The 21122-nt window shown below is 37.7% G+C and overlaps 1 protein-coding gene across 2 annotated transcripts in view; it reads left to right on the top strand.

Moving 5' to 3' along the window:
- The window catches only part of CPQ (carboxypeptidase Q), a 144771-nt gene that overhangs the window by 73830 nt on the left and 49819 nt on the right, over positions 1 to 21122 (top strand). For both annotated transcript variants that reach the window (XM_058815395.1, XM_058815388.1), the window contains exon 5: positions 17365 to 17476. In XM_058815395.1, the coding sequence (XP_058671378.1) occupies positions 17365 to 17476 (112 nt within the window). The remainder of the gene's footprint in view (positions 1 to 17364; positions 17477 to 21122) is intronic.

Genomic DNA, 21122 nt, shown 5'->3' with positions numbered 1-21122 from the left:
CACATGTTAATTTCTTTAAATGTCTCTTCCATCATATGTTGCCTGGATTAAAAACATTTGTGTGGAAAGGTCTTCTGCTTCTATCTCTAAACAAAATACAGGCATATGTTCACTAGAATTTCATCATGGTCACTGTTAAATACTCCTGATGTGATAGTAATACACTTAAGTTTTTTCCCTTCTATTGAGATTTTTGGAAAAACAGTTTTCTTGCTATGTTTGATTGCCATGAAGAAAATGCCTTTAAAATTTATAACAATAGTCTGGAGTCAAGAAATATGATTTAACATCTAGTAAATTGTGTTTTTATGAAAAGTTGTGTATAGTGTCCTGGATTAAGGGGGAAGGCAACCACTGCAAAAACAAAATGCAGAATCATTGAGGCTGAGTTCTTCATTTTACTTTATCACATTTGGTATTACCAGCCTATATAATACCACAATCAATATTTCCCCTCAAGTATTGGAAAAATGTAATTCTCTGGTTTTTGTATAACTCCGGGTTCCAAAATGTTACTTCAGAAAAGAAATTTGCTGCAAATGTCATGTGAAATGAACTTTCATCTTGTAACACTCTATTGGATTTTTTACCTGCATGCACTTTCTCATATTGAAAAACATGTGCATCTCATTTTATATATAAGTTGTTGTTGATTTGAGTCTTTCATGATCTTAGATTCTGAAAACTAAAAATTTAATAACTTGTGGGACATTTGAGGACAATTGAAATGTTACATTTTCTGATTAGAATGCACATATATGCCATACCTGAAGATGTATGGCCTGTTATGAAGTTCTAAATATGAACAGTGCTTTATGAAGTGTTTTCTGGTTTTCTTCTTTGTATCTTTCATGGTGGTCAAGTTGTCAATAAATAGGCTCTTTGAATAAACTGAAAGGAAATTCAAGCTGAATTTTGGAGAGGCAGGAGAAAAGGCTGAAATTGGGTGATGGAATATTTTTTCAGCAATGTGATACAAGTTCTACATTTCTACTCTCTCTGGTTGCCGATTTAAGTTGCCCTCTCCCTTCTGTCCTTTGTTTGATTATTAATTTTCCTCTCTTTCAGACAAAGTTACTCTGATTCAGCCTGAGATGGGTAGTGGGAGAGGAAAGGAGTATCTTTAGGAGATAAATGCTCTCTCTTTTGATTTGCTTGGTGGCCAAAGTAACCCACTGAAGAAGACTGACCCTTCACACCTGTCAGCTGTGCTGGGTTCCAGATTCCTCCCTGAAGTTTAAAAATTGGGAATGGGGAAGATGGGAGGAAAATTTTAGTGACAACCAGGTATTTGGTCTTTTGGAAACAGGTGCAACTGATAATCAAGATAGTCTGGAGGCTAGCAAATGAAAGTCTCTAGATGCTGTAATGGCAGCTATGGTAAGGGTGGTGTGTGGTGTTGCCAAGATAACCTGGTGATGGAAACTTTGGGATTCTCTAGTGCAACTTTTGTTATTACATGAAAAGTCTAATGTGTTTAATACCCACCTTTTGCCAGTACAGTTGTTGTTCAGTGTACCTTGAGCTTTTATTGTGCTTTGTTGTTCTTTTCCAGAGGAAACTCAGGTCTCTCATAAACACTTAAAAGTTTTTCTCTAACATATTTATAGCCTGGTTTTCCATCCTGGTTTTATTTCTCAGTGTTTCCTTGGGACAATTTGAGGATAGAGGATATTGTGTCCTTAGTACAAGAATCTTCTGTATCTCAGTGGCGATCTAGCGCATTTTTTCTGTAGATGTTCATGTGTGTACTCATTTATACTTTCACTGGTGATATGCACAGAACAAAGAACATGTTGCAACAACACCAGCCAGTATCTGTTCCCAGGGAACAGTTTCTATCAATCTCTTCACCTCAAACCTATGCTGTTTTAATGGTACTGGCAACAAGTCATGTTTTCTTGACATACTTGAATTGGAGTCAACCCTTTCTACAGAATCCTGGAAACTTTTTATCTGCAGCTTTCTCTTTATCTCATTTGACTTCTTTACTGTCTCTACTAACTTCTTTCCTTGTATATTTATAAAGAAATTAAATATTAGTTAGCTTTTTTTTTAAAAAAAAAGCATGTTTCTTGGACCATGTAGAATAACTGAATCAGTTGTAGAATAGGAAGGGTAAGTTTGGTTGTTAAATTGCAAAGTCTGTAGGCAAAGCCCTGGAAATATTTCAGTTCTGTGTCTATCTTCCTTATGTGTGGCTCTGCTACGATTACAATGGTGTAATTAGGATAGATTTGTATTGAATGTCCTGCAGCTGTGAAGAGTAGAAGTGAATTACTTGAGCAAGATCTGCAACTTCAGTCTGAGTTTGTGAATGTAGGTAGTTTCAGAAAATGATCATGCAACTTATGTGTTTTGGGGATATGGGCATTGCAGAGGACCTGTTTTTTGGAGTAGCTTTTTCCAAGAGGATGTTTGTCACATATTTCACTATGGCAGGAGTAGCATCTGCTAGCAGAGTCATTTTGTCTTTTTTCATTCCTAGTAATAGGCCTAGTTAATTTGCATTTTGTTTCATTTGTAGAATTTGCAAAATCCAGGTGAACACTTCTACTTATTCTTGAAGATCAGTTAAATAAATGCTTAAGTTTCATTGCTGTTCTGACCTTACCTTGGAATCAACAATTTTTAAAAGCCATAATTCAAATGTCCTCACCTTTGAACAAATTGGTGACTCACATTCCCTTTGGTCTGTCTCTGTCTTGCGTGGTTAAAAAATGTCTGCCTGAAGACTTCAGTGTCTTGAGAAGAACATGATGGACATAAGAAATGCTGGCCAACATTCAAGCATATGTTTTTGTTTCAACAGGTATGAAGCTTCCAAGAATGGCTTGGAAAGGGAATAGTGAAGTGTGTAAGACATTAGTGGGAGGAGAAAAGTTGAAAAATAGCTACAGATTCCTATCAATTATTCTGAAATTGCTGTGTCATTAACACTAATATGTGGGGATAAACATTTCTGAATGCACTCAAATAATTAATAATAATTAAAAATACTAATTTTTCATGCAGTTATGTCTGATAACAAGAACTGGAGTGGATGCAAACTTGGAGAACAACAAGGAGAAACTTGTTCTTCATGTCTCTATTTCTCTCTGTGCAATCTTGCCAGAAGTTTATTTAAAGGATAGAATAAGTTTCTTTTAACATTCACTTATTAAAATATTTAAACAGGTACAGCCCTGATAAAATCTTAACTAAACATGCCTTTCAAGCTTATTAATTCAGGACATATAATCAGTTTTGTGTACTACTGTGATAACCATTGTGTTTAATTTTGAAAGTTAGAGACACAAAACCTAATAAAATTAGAATAGAAGCCTCTGAGAACAGTGCCTGAAGGAAAAATTAAATTCATTCCAACACAAGGAGATATGAAGTACAAATAGAACAGCAGTAATAATTTTAGTATGACACAAAGTTTCATTAAAAATCTATTTTGTTGCATTTAATGTCAGGGTTGTGGAGGCTGACTGAATGTAGGGTCTTTTGATATTTATCTTAGAGGAGAGACTCATGTCTAATAGTAGTTTGTGGTGCTTGCCATCTGGTTAGCCAGTGCTATGTAGATGTCATATTTTCTGTAAGCACACATTCCTCTGTCAGGTGTAAAACTGGGGAGTGCGGGGATAGTTAGGTAAATAAGTTATTTCAGCTTGCAACCATAGGAAGAGAAACTAGAGGGAGGTGACATTGCAAATGAGACACAACCTTTCATGTGAAGGTCAGGGATTTAAGTCTAAGGTGAAGTGACAGGAGTATTAGTTAGTACTGACAGATTTTATGTGGCCTAGGGACATAAATTTGATGTTAAGTCCAAGTAGACAGAAACCCACATCACACAAACCTATCTGTATAACCTGGATCTAGCTGGTGTTTCAGATGTTCTTTCTTTCATTTCCTCTCTGTAGCTGGACATGGGGGAAAAAAATCACAAGCTCAAAAGGTTTCTCATGCTATGGAGAACATGAAGAAATTTGTGCCTCTGAAAATGCAGAGATGATACCAACCTGCAGCCATTCCTTAGGCACCCGATAGGATGGAGGTGGATTCCATGTACAAAGCACAGCTCAGTTTGATTCCAGAGTGTGACCTTGAGGACAGCTTTCCCACTTTTTGGGGACATGCCGTAATCACTCTACATATTCCTTCTAATGAATACTCAAATGTTTCACATATGCTGAACGAATTCCAAGTGAGATAACTTCCATTTTATGGTCCCCCATCTGTGGTAATCACACTGTGATTTTGGAAAAGAGCAGGACAAGGAACCTTTGTATCTCCTCCCTTTCTCTTAATGCAGTTGACTTGTTTTTCACATTTCTGCAAGGCTCTGAGTTATCCACCTGCTTTCTATTCTGTGTTGGGAAAGCATTGGTTTGTGTCTGGCATAGAATTATCAAGTCATAGAATCATTTAGGTTGGAAAAGCTTTTGAGATCTTGGAGTCCAACTGTTAACTTGGTACTGCCAAATCCACCACTGAACCATGTCCCTAGGCATCACATCTGCATTCCTTTAAATACCTCCATGGATGCTGATTCCACCAGTTCCCTGGGCAGTCTGTTTCAGTACTTGACAACTCTTTGGTGAATAAAATTTTCTTACTGTCCAATCTGAACCTCCCCTGGCATGAGGTGAGGCTGTTTTTCTTGTCCTATTACTACTGCTTGGGAGAGGAGGCCAACCTTCACCTGGCTACAACTTCCTTTTGGGTAGTTGTAGAGAGCCATAATGTTCCCCCCAAGCTGCATTTTCTCCAGGCTGCACTACCCTGGTTCCCCCAGCTGCTCCTCATAAGACTTGTGCTCCAGACCCTTCAGCAGCTCTGTTGCCCTTCTCTGGACACATCTGTGCACACTTTAAAAGATGGTAACAGGCAGCAGACGTACAGAGCCCAGGCAACTCACGCACTTGAACTGTCTTTCAGCCTTGGAGTAGGCCAAACATCTTGGAGTGCATATTGTCACTCTTTTTTCCCGCTTTGCCACATGTGTACTTTGCACCAGGTTTACCAAAGTCCCCTGCACTCTAAATGCATTCCAGAACCTCTGGGTTACTGCTTCCAATAAAGCAAAACTCTTTTAACTTAGAGCAGAAATTCCACCCTGGAAATCATCCTGACAACAGTTGTCTCATCTGGTCTTTTGCAGACATTGTTTGAGTTTGAAAATCAGCCTCTTCTCTATCTTGGTGAAAACTTGTGTCAAACATACTTTAAGTTTCACAAGAGTATATAAACAAAGAAATTAGGGACAGATAAACATGTAGGGTGTGCTATTGCTTTGTATCAAAACTCTGGTTTTTTGAGATACATGAGTAGAATTGAGTAGAGAAATCTGCCAGTGTTAGTTGCAAGTACTTCACTGTGTCTTTGTGAATGTGACTTTGGTAGGTACTAGAAATTGTGGACTGATTTCTTGCTTGTGTGAATGCATACAGTTCCAATAATTTCTAAATAAGACAGGGGTTTCAAGTCTCTATTTGTTAGTATTTTCCATGGAAGCTGTCATAAATAGAAGAATAAATGTTAATCTTCACTCTATTCCTACATAATAAAGAGTTGCTTAGTCCCATTTTACTGACAAAGAGATCAATACAATATAATGAACTAATATGAATGTAGAAATGAGAAAGAATTATTTTTAAGTCCACAATTAAGCCTCAGTAGAAGTGCTGTTTTAATGATCAGCAACAAAAAGAAACTGAAAGGACTACCATTGGTGAAAGAAGACTTGTAATTTGAAAATTATGTCAATATCTTGAAGACATGTTTCATACAATATATAAAGTAATTATTTTTATGGTCGGTGTAAGATATTTTCTTTCATGTTGCAAGCCAAGTAATGTTCTGTTTCTGTGGATTCATTCATCAGTTCATAAAACTTTTAGAAATGAATTGCAAATTATTTAATAAAATGGATTTCACACCAACTTTAATTTTTACCATGATTTTGACTATCCTAAGTAGAAAAGAGGTCTTTTATCTTGTGGTAATTAAATACTATATTGAAGATGACAGTTTTACTATATCCATCTGGATCTTGAAGGACATACTGGGCTTTGATAGAGCTGATTTCCAAGTTGTATTCTGCTTTTTATATCTCTAACAAAATTTTCTGAGCAAAAGAAATGGGGATTATATATATCCAGAAGAAAATATGAATTAGTCTGTCTGGAATCAGTGTCATAATTACAAAAGGTGATCACATACCCTGATCCTATGCTCAAAGCCATGTCAACTAGAGCTGGTTGTGTAGGGCTTGGGTCTTGAATATCTTTAAGGACAGAGACCCCACAGACTCTCTGGACAGAAGTTTCAATGTTCTACAGCCCTTGTAGCAAAAAAGCTTTTTTTTTTTTATTTTTAAGTAGAATTTCTTCTATTTCTGTTTCTACGTTCTGTAAGTGGGCACTGCTGACAAGAGTCTGTCTCCCCCCTTGTTTGCATCTGCCACCAAGAATTTGTACACTTTGATAAGATCCTGAAGCCTTTTCTTCTCCAATCCCAGCTCTCTGTTGCCTTTGTTGGAAATGATCCAATTTTTAAATTTTTTTTTTTTTAAACTAACTTTAGTCAGGGGGTTGTTCTTTTTTGCACAGGGAGAAGGGTATTGAAGTTTCTTTTCAAAAGACTCTCTACCCTGGGTGAGGCCTGGTGAGCCTAACACCTGAATGAACTGGGAGTTGCCAGAAGATGCACAAGAAACAAGTGACCATTAACAAAGATTTCCCTTGAACATCAGCCCCTGGTGTGTTGGAGACACTTGGTCTGGGAAAAAAATTAATAAAAGAGGCAAAGAATGAGGACCAAATTATCATCAAAGGTGAAGGGATCAATAGGAACGCAAATACTAGGAATTGTGTAATTTGGGACCTATGAACATTGAACCAAAGAATTGCTTTGGGTTTGTTTGTGTAAATGTGTGAAAAATCTAGTAAAGAACCATGTGTGATGGAATGATTTTCACTGCACAACCTGGGCATATGTGGATGAAATTATTTCTATGTATAAATGTGTGAAAAATCTAGTAAAGAACCATGTGTGATAGAATGATTTTCACTGCACATCCTGGTCAGAACAACATCCTGGCCAGAATACACTAATGCCTTTATTCTCTAACACTGAAAAGATATTGATGGAGAGTTTTGGTGACACCTCCATCATGTCTGTGGTCCAGTGTAGTCATGCTGTTCTTGTTCTGGGGAGCTCCAAGTTGGACACAGCACACAGATGTGTCCCAAAAATGTGTAAGCTGTGTCTCTCCAGTGCTGAGTGATAGAGAAGGATCACCCTCCTTAACCTGCCAGCAGCAGTCTGCCTGATGCAGCTTGGGTGCCATTGGCCTTGTTTATGGCACAGGCACACTGCTGGCTCATGGTCAATTAGCTGTCCACCAGGACCCTGAGCTCCTTCCTCTGCCAAGCTGCCTTCCAGCTGGTCCCCAGCATGATCCTTGAAACACAGCCAGCTCTCCTGGACTCTTTTTTCTCTCCAGCTCTGTCTCCCATAGGATTCTTACAAATGGGTCCTTGAACAGGCTAAACACTACTTTCCCCTAGACCAGAGCTCACATCCTGCCATCCTGCCTTACTCCTTCTTCTCAGGATCCTGAGCCCCACCATCTTATGTTTACTGCAGACCTTCACTGCATTCCCAATCAGTTCTTCCTTGTTTGTAATTACCAGGTCTAGCAGAGCATCTCCCTCTGGATTTATTCCATGGTGGGTTCCTGCAGGTTCTGGGAATGCCTGAAGTCAGTGCTGCATTGAGACATCTATTGTACACTTTGGAAGCAACGTGTATGGGAAAGAGAAAATGTTACATGCAGATTAAAAAAATCAGTAATGAATAATGAGAATCTTAGAAAAAACCCTGTAACTAATAAGAGGATAATCTTGGCAAAATTCTGAGAAACCTTGTGCAGGTACCAGGAATGTAGGATAAGCCATAAAAGTAAAAAAGAGTTATAGTAATCAAATAAAAGACTTATTGAGTGTCTTAGCATACTAGACAATGAAGTCCTTTGGGCATGGAGTCAATGGCAAGAGCCTAACCTATGGGAGGATTTGTGGAGTAAGAGGGAAAGATCAGAAAAGCCTCTGTCACAGGCTGTGAACACAGGTCTGTGAACTGTGAGAGAAAGAAATCTTAGCTATCACAGCAGAAAGACCTGGAGCCACTATCCACTATAAAAAAACAAGGACAAATGGCATGGCTAGTTCTGATAGGTCATTGTGACTGTAGAAGTGGGACATTTCTGGGAGAATGGATTACATTATCAGTACTCCTTGTAGTATGTGTAATGGTGAGGGACCACGGGGTGGTGAGATGCAAAAATTTCATTGTGTTCAGTTGGTGGTGATGAATAATAAAAGCATCTGGAGGTGTGGCTCACAAGGCAGGCTTGTCAGCTGACAGTGTTCAAAATCCAGTTTGACTTTTGAATGCTGCAGTGATAGCCCAGCAGGGCACATTTTTAAAAAAGGTTTGTGTGATAATGAGTATTAGAAAAAATATTTTTCTAAGGGTAAACACTGAAACAGTTTTTCCAGAGAAGTTATAACATTTTGAATGTGAGAAATTTCAGTACTTGACTGGACAAAACTCTTAAGTGATCAGATACAAGTTGATCCTGCTGTGAGCAGGATATGGAAATCAATGCACAGTCAGAAGTCCCTTCCAACTTCAAGTTTTCTCCCAGGCCTGCTGTCTGCACAGGGACATAAGTGTTAGTTTATAAGCCTCCTCTCTTACAGTGCTCTGCTGTTCCTGCAGCCATGTAAGGGTTGTTTTGACTTGCTTCCATCAGCATTCTTCTTGGGGGATTTGTAAAGTCTATTTTCTTGAGGGCAGTTGAGGGGTAGCTACTCAGGATGGCTTTCAGGACATTTCAGGTCATCACAATGCTCTAAAGCAGTGCTAGTGAGGCAAGGTTCTGACTTATTAGGGATCCTCTAGTGTTCTTGAGAGGAAACAATATTTGTAATTTGTTTTGGAGAAAAATCTACTGTTTTTACAGTTTTGAAAAGGGAAGCTTGCTAGTAATGCCTAGTATCACTGCGTACAAGTAAGCTTTGTAAATGCTTCAGCAAAAGAAGTAGTACTGGATATTAATGTTTATTTTAGCTGAGATTAGTTATGATATCTGAAAAAGGGAATTTCAGAGATAGAACATGTGGGGACGTTGCTAGATCTGTAATAATGTGGAATCCTTTATATCCCTGAAGTGAAAAATATATAAATATATACTCTAGATTATAAAAATTATCTACTATATATGTATGATATATACTTCTTTGATAAGTGTAGAAAAAAGAGAGCTTCTCTCTTCACATCAACTCAGATGCCATTTTAGCTTTCCTACAGGGGTATTGCAGAGATTCTTTGCTGATCTTTGAACTATCAAAAAGCAGATACAACATCTTTATGCAAGGGTAAATGATATTTCAGTGATACCTGATTTTGTTTAGAAGTAGTTACTGTTACAATTTTTCCTCTTAAGACCTCTAGAAGTGGGTTGAAATATGTAATTTTATATCCTTATTTTCAAAATAGAGTATTATGAAGAGTTGTATTATTTCTGAAATGTCACAGCTCAGGAATAGGAAATAAAAGGCGCTGGAGGACTTAAATATGGAAATTCTAAGTCTTAAAATCCAACATTTAAATTGAAAACGGTAGTCATTTCAATACTTGGTTATCTTTTGAATGCTCATATAGTTTCTATGTCTTGTTACCTTTACTACAGTTCCCTTATCAGTAATAATTTCTTTTCAGACTAATTTTCTCCTTCACTGTCATACATGCTATAAATGATACCAGCTCATTTACTACTACTAGTTATTAACTACTCAGTGGTTTTGAGATTCACTTTAAACAGGGAGGTTTGATTGCAGTACTTTCCAAGAACACTTTAGTTCCAATCACTTCTACAAAGTAGAGATTCAGCTTTATAGAGTTTACTGTATGTTGTGACACAGGGGCTCTTTGAAGGTTAATCAGATTTTTAGCAATAATAGGGTTGGGTTCTTGTGTGACTGAGTCACTTCTGTTTCATGTGCAGATCTGTCATTTAATCAGAAGCCTGGAAGTTAAGACTTAATACACTGCATATTGAGTAGAAAAGATAGTTGTTGTTTTAATCTTTTTTTTTCCTTCTGAACTTCACTATATCTTTAGGACTGTAAATTAGTTGAGACAGCTAGACTGATTATTTAAAAACCATTCCTAATGTGTGTAAAATCTAATAAAAGGAGCTGTACAGTGAAGTCATATTATTTGGACACCAAAGCTAAAACTAATTTTCTGAAATATCCTTATATATACAAAATAAAATCCACTAAATGTGATGATGTTCCTGATTTACATGTAGGGCATGATTTAATCTAATTGCAGTTAAACTGGGGGCAGTTAGTGTTTTCTTAAAGGCAAGTACAAACACACACAAATCTTTGTAGCCCAAAACAAATATTTGGGGAATGGCCAGAGTAGACTGTCATAAAGAGTTTTAACCAAGTAATTTTTTTTACAACTGAATATCTCTGATACACCTCCATGCTTGAATTTAGCTGTTGAAGTTGATAAAATTACAGTAGAGTAGGCTTGTGTTTAAGCATTACTGGACAAAGTATTTTTCTTCTTGTAGCAATGCCCCACACATCTTAAAATACAGGAGAGTTTATATTAAAATATATGCATTATGTGTATATCTTACCTTGCATGTTAGTTTAGCTCTGATCCCATGCCATATGTACTATGTTACAATACTCGGTACTCTGTGTTGCTGATGGGCACTCAGCTTTGTCATCCTGTCTTCCTCAAAGGTTGAAATGCTGAGCTTGAATAATGATAGTGTATACAAAACACAGTGTCCCAGCAAGAACTGTTTAAATGTTATCTTTGTAATGCAGTGCTTGAGAAATTTTGGTCAAGTATTTATCCTGCTCTTGGAAGAGCTGGGTTGGATTCCAGAATGGAAGATGATGTGTGATGTGTTTGCTGCAGTCAGTGTGTGCTACAGCACACAGGATTACAAATTCAGATTGTTTAGGTTTCGGAAGGCCTTTGGTGGAAAAGCCAAGGGACTGATATACAGAATCTTGCTGCATGATACAAATTAAATAACTATTATAAATATTTTAAAACTTGAGGGATGTTGGTTTGCATACAGGAATGAAGTTCTGCCTGGACACAAAATATCAAGTAGGAAGAGTTGCATTTGTTTTGCTGTGTGACTTGAAGAGAGAAAGGTTTGAGGTGGAGTAGGAAGAGAATGAGTCAGGGCAAAAAAGGCCCCCATAAGAAGGGGGAAAGGAAATACAGTCTACAGATTAAGAAGTGCTTTAAGGAATGATGCTGTGAATACTGGTGCCAGCTTTGCTATGTGGGTAGGGAGCAGAAATGCTATTGCTTGGTGTTGCCATTTTCCCCGATATATTTGGAAGCTACTACTGTGGATGATACTAATACATCCTAAAATGGCCATGCCATATTTAGTACTTTATATTTGTAAATCTGTGTATATGAAGGCTTTATTTAGTCATAGTTTTGAAAGCAAGTTAAGCATGATGGGCTTAAATTTAGTCCTGCCAGCTGTTTTATATGCCTACTACTTAGGTACATGATATGCTGCCTTTCTTTTTTCCTTTATTCTCATGCTGTTAGCACAGTCCTTATAAACTGAAGCCATCTGGCTGTTCATAGCTGTAATGCTATCCAAATGTGTAAATTACTAAAAATGTATTCCCTTATGCTTAGGAGGCATAAGGGCCTGAATTTGGTGCTGGGTTCCTCTGTCTAGAGAAGCTGGGATTAAGAGTGTTTTAGTCATGGTTTATTTAGTGCCATAAATTTTATTTGGACTAGAGAGAATAGGAAATTGTGAAGTGAGAGAATGTTTGTGAGAATAAAAATGAGTAATGAATATGTGGGGAAAGAGAGAAATTATAGGCAATTTTTAAAATGGATTAAATTTGTGGTGCTAATTCTTATCTGACTTCTGTTTTCCTCTGATTTTGGTCCAAACACAAATCAACTTTATATGCTGCTTATACATTTAAGGTAAGTATTGCAGAAATACCCGTGCACTGGCAGGGGGTTCATGCAAGGAAAATATCCAGTTAAATAATGTAAGACCTTGTTTTGGTACTTAGAATTTCAGATGGACTTACCTGGAAGAAAACTGGAGAAAGTTAACCACAAAAATTTGAATAGAAATGTTTTTAATGGGTTTCCAGGTAATTGTGAACTGGAGGGGAACACTGTAAACCTTTGTTGCCTGAGGAAACAACTAACTTCTAGCATTATTTAACTGAAAATGTACATGAAGAGTTGAAAAGAACCCGAGTTACAGTCTAGAGGACTTCACTGTTTAAGCTTGATGTTTTGGCATACAGATACTTGGGGTTTGGATGTGTCGTGACTAAAGCTGCTTGATCTGGTTCTAATATCCTGTTTAGCTCTTGGTCATACCCCATGCAGCACTACTGGCTGGGGATGGAGTGCCTGGACAGGGGCCAGGCAGGAAGGGACCTGGGGGTGCTGATTGACAACAGCTGAACAGGAGCCAGTGTGTGCCCAGGTGGCCAAGGCAGCCAAGGGCATCCTGGCTTGTGTCAGGAATGTGTGGCCAGCAGGACCTGGGAAGTCATTCTTCCCCTGTACTGGGCACTGGTGAGGCCACACCTTGAGTGCTGTGTCCAGTTCTGGGCCCCTCAATTTAGGAAGGATGTTGAGGGGCTGGAGCATGTCCAGAGAAGAGCAGCAAGGCTGGTGAAGGGCCTAGAGAACAAGTCCCATGACAAGTGGCTGTGCGACCTGAGGTTGTTTAGCCTGAAGAAAGGGAGGCTCAAGGGAGACCTTATTCTCTGCAGCTGCCTAAAAGGAGGGTGTAGGCAGGTAAGGTTTTGTCTCTTCTTCCAGGCAACCAGCAACAAGAAGATAGCACAGTCTTAAGCTGCACAAGGGGATATTTAAGTTGGATGTTAGGAAGAATTTCTTCACAGAAGGAGTGATTGGACATTGGAATGGGCTTCTCCAGGGAGGTGGTGGAGTCACTGTCCCTGGAGATGCCTAAGAAAAGACTGGATGTGGCATTTAGTGCCATAGTCTAGTTGACATGGTGGAATTTGGTCATAGGTTGGACTTGAAGATCTCAAAGGTCTTTTCCAAACTTACTGGTTCTGTGATCCTGTGATTCTGTGGTTATGTGATTCTTTGTGTATGTGATGCTTGTATAACTTTGCTGTCCTCTTGCAAGTTAAGGTGCTCCTTATCTTCACTGTCTGCTGAAGGAAGATGTAAAGAAAAGTACTTTTCAGTGTTTTGAATATTGAAAGTTATTGCTATGCTTTTCTAAGTGAAATGTGTTGATGGGCAGATTCATTCAATAAAGATCCTATTCTGTGAACCCAAACCTCCACCCATGAAGTCTTCTTCAACCATGAAGGTCAAAGATGAAGAATCATTACTCTTCCATTACTCTTGCATTACCTGATACACATCTCTCTCAGGGACATGAAATACCTCTGCATGGTGGTTTTCAAAACTTAATACAAATGTTATTCTAGATTAAATGAAGTGATTGAAAATGTTGCTTGTAGTTCTTTCCTAATGTTTCATATTTATGATCTCTAAGGTTGCATAGAAAGAAGTCTTTTCTTTTACTAAAACTAGGATAGACATTTCTTAATATTCTTTTAAATCAAGCACAAGGTAGTTCACCTGCATTTTATGAAGTTTTTGCATGACAAATGCAATTGGCCTGTGTGACTACATATGGGATGGGAGATTATTTTTTAGTGGCATAAACCATCCTGCTTAGAAAAGGATGACATATGCACATGTATGTGAATGTGTGGTTCCTCTTCCTAATTTTCTTGTGTTTAGAATATTAATTTTTTTTCAAAATATTTCAATATGCTTGATTGAAATGCTGCACGTGACCTAAAGACAGACTATAGAAAACATCATGCTGATGCAGAAGGAAATAGACTAAGAAAGATTAATCTTGTCATGTTGCATGCAAGCTTACTCCATATTTATTTTTAGTGAATTTGGCAAATATGTATTGCTGTATTTGTACTGTCCTGTACAGTTACTTGTGGTTTCTCTGCATATTTAAAACAAATACTTATACTTACAGATACCTACAAGCATTGCTTTGCCATGCTTGTGTTTTTCTGGTGTTTCTATAGGGTTGTTTTGTATAAATTATTAATGTCTGTGTAGATTTGGAGCTGAGAATCACATAACAGCTTTGAAAGCAGTGTGGAAAATGCAATAATCATATGTCCTTGATAGCTTTAACTGCCTTTGTTATTAGCCCACCTATACAGAATATTATAATGCTATTATTTTATTATATTACTTTAAAGAATATAGTGATTTAGACTGAATTTCAGAAATATTTTCATTCATTGGTGAGACACATTCCATCTACCTAAAGACCAAGATAAACACAGTGGGTTTTGTTATTTTATAACTGTGTCTTATTTTAAGAATGTCTATGGCTATCAGCATGATCAGTGAAACTTTCATTTCAGCAGCTGCTACAAAAACATCATAGTTTGAAAAAAACAACTGTTTTGAAGAAACTTTCACATAGAGGTACAATGCTTGTATTTATGTAATTGCTCTTGGCAACAGCTTCAGTAAATTTAAGTTGAAGTTCATCCATAAAATTAACTGACTTTCTCAATCCACTTGAACCTTGATCTGTTTTGGTGTAATGTTCTGGAGTTGGTGAAGAAGCTTTACAATTGGAGTCTGTAACCCCAAATGAGATTACGCCACCTTCTTCTGATTCAGAATTCCCTGCTGTTGCAATATGTGTTGTTCCACAGAAATGAGGAGTAATTTCTCAGACACTATTGAGATTGCTCCCAGGGAACAGTGTTAGTGATGTATTCTTTCACTGCTAAAGAAAAGGCATCCTATTGTAAACTTGGTTGTTTCTCAATGAGTTTACAAACTTGTTCTAAATAATTCACTTAATCTTGAAGCTCTGTTTCCCAGGAGACAAAATACTTATTTTCTTAAAACCAATTTTTGCTTTAAGAACAAAGAAACCGCATGGTGGTTTTGAAGCTGTGGAATAGACGTCCTTTATACCACAGACAATTGTGTTTTCACTCAGAGCCTTTTCTGTTCTTTTTAAAAAAAATAGTATTATTTGTGGATTCCTGATTGAGTGGACTGTATTGAATCTGCATCAGTTGGCTGCAAAGTGTGGTGGTGTTTGAGCTCTCCCCTGCATAGGCAGGTTGCAGTGGGGCTGCACGTTCAGGAATGAACAGAACACAGAGCAGAATTCCTTCATGCATTGGTCTCACTACCAGCAAGCGTGAACATGTGCACAGTCCTCCCTTAGAAGGAAGCAAAAGGAACAGTCACAGTGAGCCTTTCTCTTCTCTGCTCTCATTTCAGGAACATTACCTCCAAAGCTGGTATTGCTTTTCTCAGATGATCTGGTTTCAAGCTATGTTGCTATTAAGTACTTCTACTGCAAGGCAGTGTCCCTGGAAAATGTGCTGTTTGCAATCTTTTGTGTTGGCCCTTTGAAGGTCATGACATTAAATCACAAAATCACAGGAATACCCCTGAGAAATTCTGAGGCTTTTACAGAGGGGCCATCCATCCCGGTTTAAGCACTTTTGAAGGAGGGGATGTTTTGGAATAAAGATTGCAGCATGTCTATTTTCCACCAAGAAAATGACTCTGTGCTGGAAAGCAAACGCATGTTAAGGCTGGATAACCAGAAAAGGGAGTTGACACATGAGAAGGAAAGAGTAAGCTGTTCTTCAGATTTTGATCAAAAGCTTTTTCTGCTTCTAAGGCATGACTGTTCTGTTTCTGGTAACACACACATTTATAAAGATCTCACACTCTATTTTCTAAATTTAAAGGGGTTTGGTGCATTCTGGTTGGACCCATGGCAGTTCAATGGGTATGATTATTACCTTTTCATGACTTTTGTTTAATACTATGGGTATTTCAGTTATGTTACCTGAGTTTGTTCTTGGTTAGATGAAAAAACACTGATGTATGATGAGTACCTGATACCTTTTGTCTTGCCATGATGGTTCATTAATTTTAATAACCAGTGAAAACATACTGAGATTTATCTGACATGAAGAAGAAAATAGAGATTTACATGTTTGGGCTCCAAGTTACTTCCTTGCAATGTTTACTGCATACTTTGCAGCATAGACTCTTGCCCTCCAGGAGTTACAACAGGAAAATGCATTATGTTCTCATTTACAGTGCTAGACTCGTTGTCCAGTGATGAATGGTAGATGCGATAATATGCCAGGAGATCCTCATCCCTTAGGGAGAAGAAGGTGGAAGAAAGAATTAATATTTTTTATATTTTTCTGGATCCCACAACTCTGAGACTTGCTCAACATCAGCTAACCGGAGAGTGGGAAGCATCCCTTTGTGTGTGGCCAGTTCTGAGCAGAACACAGGTGGATGCGCCAGGGTCTCCTTCAGTTTTTCCTTACTGCTGAGTTGTCATAGGTTGAACACATCCTGCTCTTGGTTTTGTGCTGTTGTACCATTTTACCACACTGTCTGCTTGGCTCAGTTTTTGTCCCTCCTTGACCTTTCCATTGTAATCATAGATCCATCAGCCCTTCAGCTCAAGGCCCAGCTGGGGAACTGTCACACTTGTGGTATTTGTCTGATGCTACTTGTCAACATTTGAAGGGTTCAGATCTGCAAGCAGATGTTTCTGGAGATGCCCATACTACTATTCTCTACTGTAGTCACAAAACCTTCTTTGCAGAAAACCCATCTGGGACTTGCTACCATGTTTTAAAATATCCTCATGACTAATAAACTATAAAATATCTTGTCATTGTTGTAGCACATAGGGGATCTGGTAATAAATTAGAGGTCCTCTGTGACAAGTACCATAGGTATATAATAAAACAAAAACCTCTGGGAATGCTTCAGTCTAAGTTCATATTTTTTCCTTATGCACCCAAAAATAGGATTAATCAAATTTCATGCCTAAGGGCCTAAGCAGATGGACTATGAAAGAAAATTTCACGAGTCAGCAGTGTAGCAGTCCTGCATCACTGGAAAGTATGCACTTTCGTAATGTACGAGATAAAACCTTTCATTTAAACATTTCTCACAGCTTATCTAGTTTTCCTTAGACAGTGGTTTAAAGTAGTAGAAACCCAGATTAATATTCAGCAACTAGAGAACAATGTTTAATTTTATTTGAAATATTTCTTTCCTCCTGTTCTAAATGAAAGTGCCAACTTTGTGACAAGATCATTAAAATACTTAAATGCTAAACAGAATTTTCTGATTCAGTGTTTTCATGTCTTCTCAAAACTACTTTTCCAGGTTGTATTGGTCAGTGGACATTTGGACAGCTGGGACGTTGGGCAGGGAGCTATGGATGATGGTGGTGGAGCATTTATATCATGGGAAGCATTATCACTCATTAAGGATCTGGGTAAATCTTTAATTTTAAAATATTTTTAATGTATTACATTTCCAGAACATTTTGTATGATATCTAAACTGGATTTTCTATTTTATCTATGTCTGTGAGCACAAATATTAGTTTTGTCACTATACTAAAACTAGTGTAAAAAAACTAGTTCAAAACAGACTTTTTAGATTGTTGAGTTGATATCGAGTAACTTTTCCTCCTTCATCAGATGGAATCTCTTTTTCCTCCTTATTCCCTTTATCCATAAATGTAACCCATGGTCAAGAGGAATGCCCAATGTATTCATTAGAAACTAAAATCAGCTGCTGCTCCTGCCTTGGCAGCCTTTAAACAATGAACTATCTTTCCCTGCTTCCCAGTGGAAGGATTTGTGCACTTCAACAGTCTCAGTCTTTCTTGAAGAGCTCTTTGTAGACAAGCTCTGTTATGTGTTTAACTGCTTGCATACTGCAGTCCTGAATATCAGACATCCCTGTGAGTTCCTATTCCTTTATTTTGCATTGTTTGAACCTCTGATCTCTCAAATTCCCATCTTTGGAATGATTGGATTATCAATCTGTAACCAAAACAAAGTGTGCCTGTTAAAATTTTTTGGTCTTTTAAAAGCAAACTAAATAGGATTCTTCCAGAAAGAATCCAAGTGTACTCTTTCTTTCAGTGTTTTTTAATTTATTTGTTTTATGATGCTTGGAAAAATTGCCTGTGTTTCTTCCATTTTCAAGCACAAGAAAATTATTCTGCTGTGCTGGGTATTCTATTCTATTCAAAATAAACTGTTGTGTGTTTCTTAAGGGCAAGTTCATGGTGGCATTGTATAATTTTTATTCACTGGGTTTCCCTTCACGCATGACTGAAATGCATCACTTTCTTCTGTGTAAATATTTGATTTCCTCTGGTAGCAGCCTGTGTGTTTGCTGTGCAACCTGTGGTGAAATGCTGTTCTCTCAGCTGGGAAATGCTGCAGCCTTTGCTGATGGGGACTATTGTGGGCAGCTGTTGTGTTCTGCCCTTCTCTTTGTACCAGTGTTGTGCAGGAACACAAGGCTGGAGAGACCTTCTGGGTCTTCATAGCTGTGGGTAACCAAGGGGCCTTTCACAAACTGGCCTCCATAGTAGATTGGTTAATCCAGATTTAATATCTTATGCATTCAAAATCTGATAAAAACAAAGAAAAAAAAAAGAACAAAAAGAGGAGAGCAAAATAAAAATATGTGAAGATTGTGTGAGAAACAAATTATTGATTTCTATTTAAAATAAATTCCATAGATTGTGTTTTGAATGAGCATTGTGTTTTGCACTGTGGAGACTTTGTTTGATATTCCTTTGGACGCTGATAAATTTAGTCTCACACTAGTTCACCAAATACATTTGAAATGAAGATAAGACAACTCAGTTGACTCTATGCATGTGTAGAAATTTTTTACTCTGTCCAGGGAGTCTTAAAGCCACGGTGCATTATGTAGCCATAAAACTGTGTCAGCATTTACCAGAGTATAACTGATTTTACAGCTGTGGTGATATGATTCTCAAGCTGAAATGAACATTCTGAAATATGATTGCTAGAATATTAATTTATATTGTGCAGTAAGAAATAACACCAGTACTTCTGCCATGGTCCTTTGGGTTAATGAAAGCAAAATACTATTGCACTATTAAAGCAGGATCTTCAATGATGGTCTAATTGCATTTCATCATGATATCACTGTGACTCATGGACATGGCTTATGGACAAGACACAAATTATGCCTGTTAATTTGGACTCTGAAAATTTCATTTAATGCACTTCCATACTTTCAACATAGCCTCCTCCCAAAACCATTTAATAGCTATTGGCTTAAGACCAAATTCATGAAATTAATTGAAAAATCATTAAAATTATGGTTCAAGATGGTAAGATTTTATTTTAAGCAATACAGTTTGTTTTCTTGCCTCAAGTAAATTTTTTAATAGTTCTTGCTTTTATTTCTAAGTAAATCAGTTACTTAATGTATTGATCTTTATACTTCCTCATATTTCCTGAATCTTCAGTGTTAGTTTTTTGGGGTTTTTTTTAATTGAGGTGACAATTTTTGTGCTATATTGGTATATTTCTTTCTTTTAGTTTTGTTTTACTTTTGGGTTTTCTAGCTTTTCAGACACCATAATAGTTACACGCTCCCTACAAGGACATGTGCCAGTCCAGAACAATCTGAAGTAGTTTTACATAGCCATCAAAACTTCAAATATTTGGTAGCATTTTTTTTTTTTCCATTTCCATTTTGGCTTCACATGAATATTGTTTCTTTTTGAGGGAAAGGCAACTACATCAAAGTCAGAGCGAACTGAAACTGTTTTGCATTATATTAGCAGAGAGTGGAATGAAAGTATTTTATTGATGTAAAATCCCATGTATACATTTCAGAAGAGTAGTACCTTAAAAGCATAGGGCCAATTGTGATCTGCTGTAGTTTTTGAACACTGTTTAAAGTTATAACCATTCAGTTAGCTCTGGAAAGTAGAAGAGCTAACAAGTGGAAAGTTTTAGTCTGTCTGAATACTTAGCTTCTAACAGCTGTAATATCTCTCTGCTCAACTTCCACAGTGGGACGATGGTAAGGGGGTACCTGCTGGTGGTGCCATTCCCTCTCATGCATCTTCAGGGAGGAAGCGCAGGCAGCAAATTCAGAGCAAATTTCAACTTCTAGATGGCTACATTTCAACAAGGTGAATCTTGCTATGTTTTCTGTGCAGCTGCAATTTCGCTCTCAAAGCATCCCCTTCAATAGTGTATAGTTAAACTTCAGTACCAGCTTGCGCACCTGTTGGTGCCATGCTGGTTGTAGACATCTCCTGACCAGAGTAAAAAGAAGCATTTTCCCTAGTGCATCCATATCAAGTTCTTTGTATCAACTAAACTCTCATGGCTGCTTGCTTTGCTGATAGCTAATCTCAGAAAAATTCACTAAGTAATGGTCATACTGACTATTGGTGTTCAAAGGGGTCTTTTCTCACCAATTATAATGAAGCGTAATGAAGCAAAAAGGAAAGAAAAGCATGAATTAAATTCTTGAAGCTTGCATATGCCACTGATAGGCAAGATCTGTGGCAAGCTGCTTCATGGCTGATGTGCTTAAAAAAGGAAGAACTGGAAATGTTTCCACAGAAGCTGTTTATGTGAAGAAATGTGAACATTTCAGTTGGTTATTACTCCTTAGTCCTTTCAGTGGGAATAAAGATGTTTTTAGAGTCACTGAGGCAGTTTGTGAACTGGTCTGAACTGGTAAACTCCCTGTCTTTCAGGGAAGCCAAGGCTGTTGTGATTAGCTGAGGATTTCTGATGGTTAAGAAATTACTCTTCTACACTTGCAGGCAGAGTGTCCATGGCAGTAAACTTATGCAACCTGCAGTTTGTCTTCTGCAATGTCTGACAGCATCTGCCCTGCCCAGTCCTCTGCAGGCTTTAATATTTTGATCTATTTTAACTAATTTTGATGGAGGCATAAAAATATTTAGAAAAGGAAGTTTTTATGTACTCTTCAAATAGGTGACTGAGGAGAGATGGGCAAGTGCATTTAGGTCCCATCTGAGGAGAGGCACTTTTATTCTTTTCTTAGAGATGGCAAACACCTGGTTACCAGAACACATGTAGCATTGTGGTAATCACCAGT

The sequence above is a fragment of the Ammospiza caudacuta genome, chromosome 1, assembly GCF_027887145.1.
Source record: "Ammospiza caudacuta isolate bAmmCau1 chromosome 1, bAmmCau1.pri, whole genome shotgun sequence".
NCBI classification, from domain to species: Eukaryota; Metazoa; Chordata; class Aves; order Passeriformes; family Passerellidae; genus Ammospiza; species Ammospiza caudacuta.
This window is presented reverse-complemented; position numbering and strand designations above follow the sequence as displayed.